At 37.7% G+C, this 13,236-nt stretch overlaps 1 protein-coding gene across 1 annotated transcript in view; it reads right to left on the reverse strand.

Annotated features, from left to right (window-relative positions):
• Positions 1–13,236, reverse strand: part of Kynu (kynureninase) — a 138,034-nt gene that overhangs the window by 37,049 nt on the left and 87,749 nt on the right. The window contains exons 9-10 of the mRNA XM_038338285.2: positions 6,482–6,580; positions 5,277–5,350 (exon numbers count right to left, since the gene is read on the reverse strand). Of these exons, the coding sequence (XP_038194213.1) occupies positions 5,277–5,350; positions 6,482–6,580 (173 nt within the window). The remainder of the gene's footprint in view (positions 1–5,276; positions 5,351–6,481; positions 6,581–13,236) is intronic.

The raw sequence follows: 13,236 nt of genomic DNA on the forward strand, positions 1-13,236 counted from the left end.
CAGAGCCCTAAGTCCCTAATGCACATTAACACATGATCCCGGGGTTGGAAGAGGGAATTAAGGTTAGAAACAGGAAGCCCTGGAGTTAGTCATTCTGACATCACATGGAAAGAAGTTTTAAGGACACGAAGGAACGAACAACAAACCAAAAAGCAAAAGCCAATCTCCTGTAAGGCCGCTTTGCTAGTTAAGCCTGATTTAAGCCCATCTATATGCCAAGCTGACGAGCTAAAATGCAGTACATCATAAAAATAATCTTTGAAAACCTTAAACCATGGCTGATGCAAATACAAACTAAGCATCAAAGAAGTAGCTCTCTTTCTGGTGTAGTTGACACACCTGTAATGAGTGAGGAACCCAGGAGTTGAGTTAGAATAGTCAGACTTTCAGGCCAGCCTGGGCTACACAATCTGCCTCAGAACAGGCCAGCCTAGGCTACACAATCTGCCTCAGAAAACTAAAAATGGAAATGAGGGAGGAGGAGGAAGGAGAAAAACGTGAGGAAGAATGGAGGGAGGAGGAAGCAGTAGATGATAAGGCCAGTGGGAGAGAGAGTTCAGGGAGTGGAAGTTCAGTCAGCTCTTCAAAGGCACATTGAAACTGCTAACAGCCAAGAATTATTTGATAACCTAGAAGTTCAGAAACCATAAACTTTGGAGTTAACGTTCTTGCTTGATAAAAATGCTTTTGATTAGGCAAAATGCTACAAGTTCACTGGGAGCCGGGAACATAACAGGGGTTAGCAATAATGAAGCCCTAAAGAGTTAGAATAAAAGAATGTCCTAGTGGCATTTTTTTTTAGAAATGCCACCCTCTCTTTTTCTTTCTGAAGTTTTGAATATATTTATGTAGCCCTATATAAATTGATGACATATAATAAAATTAAATGGCAACATTTAATGCCCTAGGATGCATCAAATTATTATTTTTCTTACAAAACTTGTATATACAATAGAGACAGACGTTATTTCTTTTGGAGGAGTGGCATCGGAAGTGCAGGGACCATCTGAAATTTTCCCACCAGCAAGAGATTCTACAGAACACAGTGCAGATGAGCATTCCCACCCCCTCCTTCTCATCATTCAGTGCTAGAGAAACCAAGTGCAACACCCCTCTGCTGGGAGGTCAGAGCTTAACTCCCAGCATGCCCTAAAGCGTGTATACATTTCTTCCTCTTCTGTTCCCCTGTAACCAGCTTGCCCTTCAATTTGATATCACACATCAGATCTTCTATTACATTCTGAATAACAGAGAATGAGAAATGGCTGAGAAGGTATCATGGAAAAGTAAAAACTACCTTGTATTTCAACTATGTAGAAAACAAGTAAACTGGAAGAAAGTGTGACACTATTTGTTATGTGTGTGTTTGTTGTGTGTATATGTGTGATGTGTGTATGTATGCTTGCTCCTGTGTATTTGTTTGCATATATGTCACTGCACACATGTGGGGAGGTCAGAGGACAACTTTGGATATCTACTTTGTTGTTCACTGTGACAGAGGCTAGGGAAGCCAGCTGGCTTGGAAATTTCTGGAGACGTTCTTGATTATACCACAGACAAGCTAATATTATCATGTGTGTGCAAGCACATCTGGATTTTCATGGATTCTGGAAATATAAATTTGGTTTTCATGCTTAGGCAGGTACTTTAATCTACTGAACTATCTTCCTATCCTTATAAAATGAGATACCTCAATTTATAAAGTGCCTGCTCTGTAAACATGAGGACCTGTGTTCAGATTTCTAGCACATATTTATAAATTTGGGAGTGATAGTACACACCTGTAGCCCTAGACTTGTCAGACAGAGACAAAGGGATCCTGGAAACTTGCTCACCATCTTACCTTGTCAAATCAGTGAGTTCCAGGTTCACTGACTCATAACATAAGGTGGAGAGATACTGAGATACTGAGTGACTCAAAATCAAATCTGGCCTTCACATTTAAATACACATACATGTGCATGTACCCTCAACATATACCACACATGTGCACGTCCCAACCCCCCCCCCACACTAAGAGGGTGACTTAAAATATGTGTACTATTCTCATAATATGCACTTTATAGTCTTCTCTGAAGATTTGGGATATACAGAACAGTTTAATGTACCGACAGCGATATATTTAAGAAAAATACAGGCCTGACTAAATAGCTGTTCAGAGAAAAAGCACTCTTTAATTTTAGAAGCTTGAAATCTTGAAGAGACTTCAGACATGATTAAGGGACCCGCAGAAAATGATCTTAAATTTCTAGGATTAATATGCAGAGGATGGCAGAAATGGGAGGTGCTCCAAGGTCTACTAATTCTCCTGTAATTTCTTTTAAGGTTAAATCATTGAGCCGGTGACACAGAGAAGAAGAAAAGTCACCACAGGACTGTATTGTGTACATTCCTGATGCTCACCCAACACATTCCAGGACAAACACAAATAAGATTCAGGATGTTATTTGCTTTTCTCTACACTAGATGAAAGGCACACAATGAGTTCCCTCGTCAAATAAAAATGCATACATATGTTGATATATTGCGTTTGTATTTACACTTACTGTAGAACACAGAGAGAGTTGCATAAGCCTGCAAGTATTGCTTTGTAATACTAGCCCATTGTTCAATATTTAGCTCCTTTTGGTTTCTTGGATTATAAAGCCTTTCAGGAGAGAAGATACGCCTTACTTGCTATCCTGTGACACTGACAGCTTTAAAGGTAACTGCAATTTGAATAACAACACACTTAGACCTCTATTAGGCACAGTCTGGCTGTCTTTATATTGATAAAGAATAAGAAATTGTCTAATGATTAATTTTTCCAACAATATTTTTCTTATTTACAGGTCAGAATCAAAAGACAAAAAGAAAGACTGTTCTGAGATCCAAATAAAGATATCACCAAATCCCCAGGCTCCAACTGAAGTGGAAGGACAAAGGGAATGGAATAGGAAATGACCAACAAGAAAAGAGAACACCTGCCTCTTCTCATCCCCATGGAGACTGAGGGTAGGACCACGGTGCTACCCATTCCCAGTCTCACCTAGCTGAAACAAATTAAAGTGAAAAACCTCTCAGAACAGGGTCCTTAGGAGTAAATATGGTAGCTGTATCTTCAGGTAGTCTTGTACTAGACCTTTACCCTCTTCCACCCATCGCTCTGCTCCACCTCCATCATTCAGAAACATTTAGAGGTCTTTGCCAATAGCCCTGGGGAATTCAACCTTATTTTGTTCATGACCCTACTTCAATGAATGTCCCTGCACAGTGCCAGATTTCCTATGGCCAAGGGTGAGATGAAGAAGTGTCACAACAAGAAAGAAAGTGTTGGCGCAGGGTGGTTAAGAAAAATCAATGTGTCATAAGAGGAGAAAGATGAGGATGAGGAGCTAAATCTGGGGCTGGAATTGCTGGGACGCTGGGACTTGCTATACAGTAACTTTGTTTCCCACTCACCCTCTTGAGAGGCTGATGGGTGAGTTGGCTTGTCCACTGATAGCTTGTAACTGCATCTGTAGTTCTCAATTCTTTCTCTGAAGCTAGCTCTCTCTCTCTCTCTTTCTCTCTCTCTCTCTCTCTCTCTCTCTCTCTCTCTCTCTCTTGCTCGCTCCTTTTTTCCTTTCTTTCTTGTTTCTTGTTTTCTTTTTCTTTTCTTTTTTTTTTTTTTTTTGGTTTTTTGAGACAGAGTTTCTCTGTGGCTTTGGAGCCTGTCCTGGAGCTAGCTCTTGTAGACCAGGCTGGCCTCGAACTCACAGAGATCCGTCTGCCTCTGCCTCCCGAGTGCTGGGATTAAAGGCGTGCGCCACCACCGCCTGGCTCTTTCTTGTTTTCTTAAAAGTTATTTCTTTTATATTTCGATATTATACTACAGCACACCAATTTCCTCTTCATTTTCTTCCCTCCAAATTCTCGCATATATCCCTCCTTGCTCTTTTTCAAATTCATGGCTTCATTTTTCATTAATTGTTATTATAAACATACATGTGTATGTGTATATCTGTGCATAAATGCATGTGTTTGCATATCTGTGTATATATGTTTGCACGGGACTCACCATTTGGTATTTTATAGCCCATTGGTGCGCTTATACCTTTGGATGGGTTTAGTAGTATAAAACTCTAAGTTTCTTTTAAAGGCTGGATAAAACTGCGCTCAACCTAAGTGTGTATACCTCGTAAGTTTCAAAACCAATCCCAATTGCTTCTGGATTTGAGTCACATAAGGAGGAATCCTTATCCTCAGTGATATAATTTGAGTCACATAAAGAGGGCTCCTTAGCCTCAGTGATCTGTGTGGTTCAACCCAGATTCTCCCAAGGTAATATTGATATCCAAGCTCAACTGCTTTTTCTCACTATAATTCATGGGCCTGCTCTTTTCTTGCTCATCTGAATCTCAATGAAGGGACAAGCCATTTGTGGCTGTCTCTGTGGCATCCTTGGGTATCTTGTTGGTACTTCTTTCTCAAGGTCTAAAGCCATAGTGGACTAGAATAGCAGCATTGCCAGTCCCACCGCCACTTGCTTTCTTAGGGTCAAGGTAGCTGAGGCTCCTCACCGTCGTTCATCAATCCCAACCTGGACTAAATCTTTTCTGCCTTCTGGTTCTTCCTACTTTCATTTTTTTCTCTCTTCAGCTTGGGCTTATATATTGGGCCCTGGCATAGGAGAGCCAGTTGTTCATGTACAATTTGAAACTGTTCCTCTAGTTCTGCCAAGAAACGATCCCTTTCCTTCCTACTCCACCTATTCCTCCTTGCTTCTTCTATTCCCCCAGAAGAAGAGGAGCTCTCAGTACTGTCTTTACTCTAAAGATGATTTGGCCAGCTCAGAGGAAAAGCAATTGAGACTTGGTAAAATCCCTGGTTCCAGTGGCTCATCTAGCACCTTGGCACTGGGGAATTCAAACACAGCCTGTAACTTTCACGCTGTGGCCACAACACTGTGATTTGAATGGGGAGACAGACTGTATATATAGCAATTGAAAAGCCGAAGCAGCACATTTTTAAAAATATAAATTTCAAGAGTACTTTAGCATCAAACCATTGGCTCTACATGATTGCGAGAACTCATTTTGCATTGAAGATTCCCTTTTGATTAAACTTCTCATTCAGCCAATTGAAGTCTTCAGAAAGCATGTATTTCTGATAAAGCACGGCACTGTTAATGAAGTGGTAAAATAATTATAGTCATATCCAGCTCCTGTTCACGAGCAATTTTAGAAACATTTACCATCTTAGGAATGCACACTGATTTGTTCATAACAGAATAAAGGCTTGGAGACGCTACTCACGCAGGCTTGATCGTATGAGCATGTTTCTCATGGACGAAGGCACCAGCCAGACCTCCAGCTCCTGAATTTAAATACTGGAAAAGAAGTGAAATTTTATGAATTTATTTAAAACAGGAGAAAAATACAAATGCTGCTTTCATTTTTACTTGTTTTAAATAAGCCCATAACTTTTGACCAGTTCAAAATACGTGATCATTTGAGCTTCTGCAATAAACGAGAATATCAGGTCTTACTGTTAAAAGAAAAACAAATGAAAAATATTATTAAGTTGAAAATATCTGGCAATATTATTTTTCACAAAATTTTATTCAAATTATTAAGTCAGGAGAACAGGGCAAAGGGAGGCTCTGGAGAGCCTTGGATATATTGAAAACTTAGCTGGTTAATCCTCTCCTATAGGCTATCCTATCCCAGCAACAGACAGAGGCAGACAGATGTAAGAGGCTGGTGCCTGAATGTGATCTATGACTCATGTTAACATATGCCTCTTGGGGGAGAAATAAGATGTCAAGTACATGCCTTTGGTACATGAAGTTGTATGTAGAATTACATTTAATGGATAGAACATGTATGGAAAAAAATCCCAAAGTTTCAATCCCTGTGAAGTAGGGTCTCTTAAACTACTATGATCTTTTTGTTCTTGCACACTTCCTACTTTAGAAAATTAGTTTCTCTAACACACAGCCTTATTTCTGTGACTCTTTATGTATCTGTGTCCAATTCCTTCCTTCAGGGCATGAGAGTCGGGAAACCTCCAGAGGTACTCATGGAATGCCCAGTATCACTAGTAGGTAGCAGGTAAACTAAGGTCTCACAGATTTTAAAGACTCTGTCCAAATGTTCCATGTCAAATACTCACAGTCTAAGAATTTAATTTCTATATGTAGAAATGTTCGAACTTCATCTTCATATAAACAAAAACTAAAGGCATTCATCAGTAAGTATTAAGCTCTAATTGTGGGATATTTTCTCTATATTTAATTTGTTTTCATAGTAGTCTAGAAATTTAATGAATAAATTTTCTAGAGCTGTAGGAATAATAGACCTAACTTATGTTTCATGTTACTTTATCGTATGGCTTCACTATTTTCTGAATCAGGAAACACAGGGCTGACAAAAGTAGAGTGTGTGTCATGGGCCAAGGTTTTCCTTTAGATTAAAACCTATGTGAAATAAAAGGATTCCAGACATGAACTTGTTCCTACCTTATAAGAACACCAGCAGGCAAAGTCAACGCCCCAGTCATGTAAGTGGAGTTCAACATTTCCAACTGCATGTGCTAGATCAAAGCCAACAAAACAGCCCTAGGGAAGAACATAACAAGCCTTCAGTTGGCATAGTGATGAGAAACAGTAAGGACAAGTATCTCAAGGTTTTTGCAACATGTTGAAAAGTGAACTGTTCCCTCTCTGATGCCTCAGCTCACAACATTTGATCCATACTCCCACCATCCTTTTGTTAACCTAGACTAAAGCCATCTTTATAAAAATTCCAATACCTCCTTCTTCTCTACATTGACATTTGCACTTGTATGCAAGAATGGCAATAGGGATGAAACTTCAGGTCCAGTAGGAGAAACAGAAGTATCACTGCCAAACTGGGATGCCTTCATTGCACTCAATCCACAGTTCATTTGTGGGAGATGGGAGGGCTTTGCTTAAATTCTCCTTGTGAAAATTACAACAGGGTAAAGACAGATCCCTGGATCCTGCCCAGCAGATTCAGAGAGTTCCCAGAACACCCAGGCTGCAGAACCAATGGCTCCTGTATAACCCTCTGCCATGCATCACCACATAGAACCTACTCGGAAAAGAAGGATCTGAGATCTTTACCTTTCAACTCAGTGCATCTGTGCTAGCAATAACCCCACAAGCATTTTTCTTTTTTATCCTAAAGCCTTCATCTCTTACCCTTCATTCATGCACATATTTGTCATGATGGCCTTGCTTTTGATTGTTGTTCAGCTGCTTTTAGGATTTTGTTTACTTTGCTTTATGAAGATTAGTCTAAGTTATTTCACTCTAACTTAGTGTAATTTAATTTAATTTTCACTCTATTCTACTTTAATTTAATTTAGTTTATTCTGTCACATCTCACATATTCTCCCATTCCTCACATATCCTCTCTTCCTTTGATCAAGATCATTCCTCCTTCTTTTTTGTCTGGTTATAACTTTCCAGCAATGCAACAATCAGTCTCTAAATTCTGTAGATCCTTAGTATACCTCAACTTTCCCTACCTTAATTTCTTTTTTTTTAAAGTTGATCTAATACTTAACCTTTTTCCTTATTTACTTTACTTCCCTCTTTCTTCCAAACATATTAACTAAAACCTAAGTATAATTCAGGTTATCCTTGGCCATTTATCTTCCAATGGTTTTTGAAGTCTATGCTAGTATCACAATTACATAGTGTTAATACCGAATAGCTCTGGCCAGTCTCCTAGTTAGTGTTCTTCATGGTGATATATAAAGAGTTTATGCCAACATCTGGAGCTCTTGATATAAAGAATTACTTTCTGAACTTTACATGTTATATGTCCTCACCCAAGTCACACCTGAACAGTATAAATCTTTCAACTAAAAGAATATAGCTGATTAGAAAACACCAAATCAGGTGAAGAAGTAGTACCGATACACAATTTCTAGTGCACTAATGACAGAAACAGGAAAAACCAGGACAGCATAACTCCTTCAAATATTATTACTCTTGCAGCAATGGCATCTAGTAAGAGTGAGCTAGGTGAAATCCTAGACCGAGAAATGAAAATGATTATAAACATGTTCAGAGACACGATAGCCAAACAAAATACAGAAGGCAATAGATGAAATGAAGGAAGAATTTGTCAAAAAGAAAGAAATGTTGAAGAAAAAACAACTTGAAATGCTGAATGTAAATACCATAGTAAGCAAAATAAAATAGATAAAAATAACAGCAAAATTCTAATTTGCCTCAGCAATAGAGTGGACTAAGCAGAGGAAAGAATGCTGAGCTTGAAGACAAGGTGTCAGAACTGGAAGACCCCCACAATGAGAAAGATAAAACAAGGAGTTAATGAATATTGAGAACCCCAAGGTGGATGAGGCCCTCTGAAAAGACCAAATTTGTAAGTTGTAGGCATAGGAGAAGGAGAAGAAACTTATTCTAAAGACACAGAAATCCTTTTCAAAAGAATCATGATAGAAACTTTATCAGAATTAAGAAAAGAGATGCCAATCCATATAGATAAGGCATTTAGGGCAGGAAAGCACATCCTTTCATAGTATTCTTGTTAGAACATTACTAAAACAGGACAAAGAAAGTATATTGAAACAGCCCGTCAGAATAACAGTATATTATTTAACTGGAAATTTCAAAGCTAGAAAGTCTTGATATGATATATTTTAAATTCTGAAAGTTAACAACTGTCAATATAAACTACTGATCATAATTTAAGGGAATATAAGTACTTTCATGATTAAAAAATAGACTAAATAAATTATAAGCACTAAGCCAGCTCTACAGAAAATATTGAAAGGAATGCTAAGACTTAAGATAAACACAAATCTTTCCATGAGGTTACAGATAGGAATAAGCCATGAGGGAATGATACTAATCAATGGAGGAAAAGAAAAAAAAAACACTACAAAATCGACAGTCTGGCAGGGATCAATACACAACTTCTAATAACCCTGAATATTCATGGTCTCAATTCCCCAATCTGAAAACACAGCCTAATAGATTCTGGCAAATATCAGGGGTCCTCTATTTGTTGCCTCCAAAAAACACACTTCATCACCATATGTTGAGAGAATGAAAAATGCCATTTCAGGCAAATGGATCTACAAATAAGCAGATATCACTGTTATATACTGTTATAAAACCTGACAAAATATAATTTAAACCAAAACTAATGAGAAAAGATGAAGACAACAACTTCATACTGATTAATGGATCAACCAATAAAGAGAACATTATTATTATAAATAGGTATGTCCTGGAAACAAGTACACCTAATTATATAAAATAACTACTAGACACATATTAGCCTCCAGCACAGGTGATTTCAATGCCCTGCTTTCACCAATTGGCAGGCTGTCCCCACATAATGTAAAAAAGAAAGAAAGAAAGAAAGAAAGAAAGAAAGAAAGAAAGAAAGAAAGAAAGAAGAAAGGAAGGAGAAAGGAGGGAGAGAGGAAGGAAGGAATATCTGAGTTAAATGAAATCATATATCAAATGGACCTAGCAGACATCTAACAGAAAATTCCATCCAAACACTGTATAATGCACATAATATTAGGGCACAGATAAAGTATAATATATACAGGGAATATTAAACAATTCATTGTATTTCATCAGACTACAATGCACTAAGACAATGGAAAGCAAGAAAAAACTCTAGAACACACACAAACTTATGGTTATTAAGCAACACATGATTTAATGTTGAGTGAGTCCTTGGAGAAGTCACAAAAAGCAATCTTTCTAGAAGCAAATAAAAACAAAAACACAATATCTCAAAACCAAGGGGCTTGAACTTCATAGCTCTACATGCCTACATTAAGACATCATTTGGTTTGGTGATGTTTGTTTTTTGTTTTTGTCCTTTTTTTTAAGAGAGAAAGAACATGAATTTGGGTGAGTAGGTGAGGGACATCTGGAAGGATTTTTGAAAGGGAAATATATATATATATATATATATATATATATATTAAAAAGGTCAAGTAAATGAAAGGCAAGAAAGAAAGGAAGAAAGAATGGAAGGAAGGAAGGAAGGAAGGAAGGAAGGAAGGAAGGAAGGAAATAAAAGAGATTACAACTAAATAAATTAATAATGCACTTAAAGTTTTGAAAAAGGAGAACAGGGCAAACCCAAGTAGCAGACATGAAGAAGTTGTTAAGCTCAGGGCAGACATTCATGACACAGGAAACAAAATAAACAATAAAGAATCAATAAAGTAAAGAGTCATTTCTTTGACAAGATAAGTAAGATTGAAAAGGCCTTAACCAAACAGACCAAACATAAAAAGGGCAGTTTAATAAAATAAGCAACAAAAGGGCATCCATTACAACAGTTACCAATGAAATTCAAAAATCATCAGATCATATCTTTAAATACATTTCATTGAGTAGAAAAATCTAAAATTTTTAGACGTACATGAATTTCCAATATTAAATCAAAATGGGATAAAAAGTTTAAACAGCTCATCAACAAGCTGTCAGATTGGTAAAAGCAAACAGAAACAACAACAAACCCCCCCAAAAAGGATAAAGAAAACTCCAAACAAACAAAATACACCAGAAAAACCAGATGTTCTCCATGGAGGCAATGGTTGGCTAAGTTGTCTTTTGTTGTTCCTATTTTTTTCCCAAAGTTGAGCTAACAATAATATTAAACATAAATGAGAAACAATAATACCAAATAGCAGGTTTTCTCCAAATATTTCAGTTTTCTTTCCATGTGCTTCTTCTTTTTTTTCTAGGCTGGCTAGAAACCTGTAATTTGGGTGAAACCTGCATGGTACTTTTGGAAGGAACTCCCTCTTTCCTGTCCATTCCTTCCACTATATCTAGGACTTGTCCTGGACATTTACCTGACATGTAATGTATGGGGACTTAATACTGGGTGATCAGTCCTTCTGTTTGTTTTCCAACTGAGCCAACAAAGTCCCTTCCATCCCAAGAATAAGTGTATTTTTCTGGGCTTCCCCCCTCAACTGCTTATATGTCATGAAGTTTGTGATAGACAGAGGCCAGAGTAAAGGACAGAATTAGACATAGGAGGAAAAAGGGCAAATCCTAGCAAATTAACAAAGCTTCTAAAAACAGAAACAAGCTAAACACTTAAACTGGAATGTTCTGAAAACAAAATGACTAACCTTGAACTAAATGCTTCAGAAACAAACAACAACAAAGAACAAATAGAATTCAAACCGAATAGTTTCCCAATTACCATCTCAAAACAATTCAGCGGATTATCCATTGATGTAAGGGAAGAGTCCAACCCCAAGAAAGATGCCACAAACATCAGCCCAATGAGTCAACAGTAGGCAACTGGACATGAGTGGCTTATGAGCTCATGTGTATGTGTAAAGATTTGCTACTTGTATTGCTTTAATAAAACACTGATTTGCACTATCCAAGAAGAAAGTATAAGTGAGGTGACCAGACTAGGAGAATCCTGGGAAGTGGAAAGTCTCAGTCTGAAGTCACCAGACAGATGTAGAGGAGGTAAGATGAGAATGCCTTACTGAATAAGGTACCAAGCCATGTGGCTAAATATAGTTAAGTATTATGGGTTAATATAAGTTGTAAGAGCTAGTTTTTAATCAGCATGAGCTAATAGGCCTAACAGGTTATAATTAGTATAAGCCTCTGTGTGTTTTGTTGGCACTGAACAGCTGTGGGACCAGGCAGGACAGACACTTCCATCTACACTCATGCTAGTATCTCACACTGATGCACGTTACTACTGCAGTGACGTGGATCATCCTTAGGGCCTCATATTCTGTTCCCAGAACTGTGGATACAGAGACGTAGTTCCTGCCCCAAAGGCAATGAGCAGCATTTTGTCTAAGAGCCAAATGTGCATGATCATGTACAAGAACATAGATTCAGTTTACTACAAATGCTCCATGTCTAGTGTGGCAGCAGTTTCATGAAGTACCAAAAGAAAATCATAAATCATGTCACTTCTCAAGCACTTTCATGGAAATATCAAGCTGTTATAGGAAAATCGAGAAGTCTCTGTTATGGACCCCAGGTGCTACCTGATAACCTTCTAAGTCTATGGGCTAGTGGAAGCAATTAGTTTTGTTAGCACACTCCCAAATTATTCCACCTGATAGTCACAAGGATAGCAGGCCACACGCAGAGGTGAGCGATGAATCCCTTTTAAGGAGACTAAAGATAGCCTACGATAATTGTGCCCCAAACCTACCACGTCTGAGCTCTCCACAATCACAGATGTTCTAATCCATCACAAATCTATTCAGCTTTGGAGAAGTCTTAACACAGGTGTGGCTTTTATTCTTGGAAATTCAGTTCACAAAGCTATGCTTATTATAACCTGACTGTATCTATTCTTTCACAAAAGGAACACCATATCTATAATACTTAACTGATCGCTTTCTTCCAAGGTAGAGAGGTGAATTTGCCAGTTTTTCTTACTCTCAAATTGAGAAATATATATCATATAAGCAAGAAATTTTCTATAGGAATATACCTTGTGAGAATGTCTGAGAAGTGATACACTTAATCCACACCAAGAAGACTTGGAGATAATTAGAATCTGGGCTGACAGATTCTTGATCAGACTTGATAGACAGACACATTTGTTACTGTGCATTGTGATATACACATACAACTAAAATTTCATGTGAAAAATTAAAACAGATTCTGAAAATGAAGTCAGTTTTCTACTCACCCACATTCCTAATTAGAGAAAATATTCTTTAATGAAAGAATTCTTTCAAACTCATTTTTAAATAAATTTTTAGAATAGAATTCATCCTTCCTAGAAAACTCAAGGAATACAAGTCTATACTTTATTTCATCTTGAATTATTTATCAAGTATGGACTATGAAGAAGGTACCAAGTTCACCTACTGGATCCCGTTATTAATGCCCTGTGGTCACAGATATAGCATCATATCATAAAAGCACTCCAAGCTCACACAGTACATTTTATTGAATGTAGAATTCTTTTGTATGGATGACAGAAAACATCAATTATTAAAGTAGAGACTGCAGTAAGAGGCAAACTTTAGTGAGATGGCCACAGTGTGATTTTACAGAAGTGTCGCTAGATGGCAGCATCTTAAAACAAAGCATAGCAGAGTCATCTCCCAGGTAGCCTTTCCTCAGCTGTTTCCACTATTTTATAAGAGTAGGTGACTTGAGATGCAAAGGAAAGAAGAAGAAAGAGGAGGAGGAGGAAGAGGAGGAGGAGGAGGAGGAGGAGGAAGAGGAGGAGGAACAAG

The sequence above is a fragment of the Arvicola amphibius genome, chromosome 7, assembly GCF_903992535.2.
Source record: "Arvicola amphibius chromosome 7, mArvAmp1.2, whole genome shotgun sequence".
Classification (NCBI taxonomy): domain Eukaryota; kingdom Metazoa; phylum Chordata; class Mammalia; order Rodentia; family Cricetidae; genus Arvicola; species Arvicola amphibius.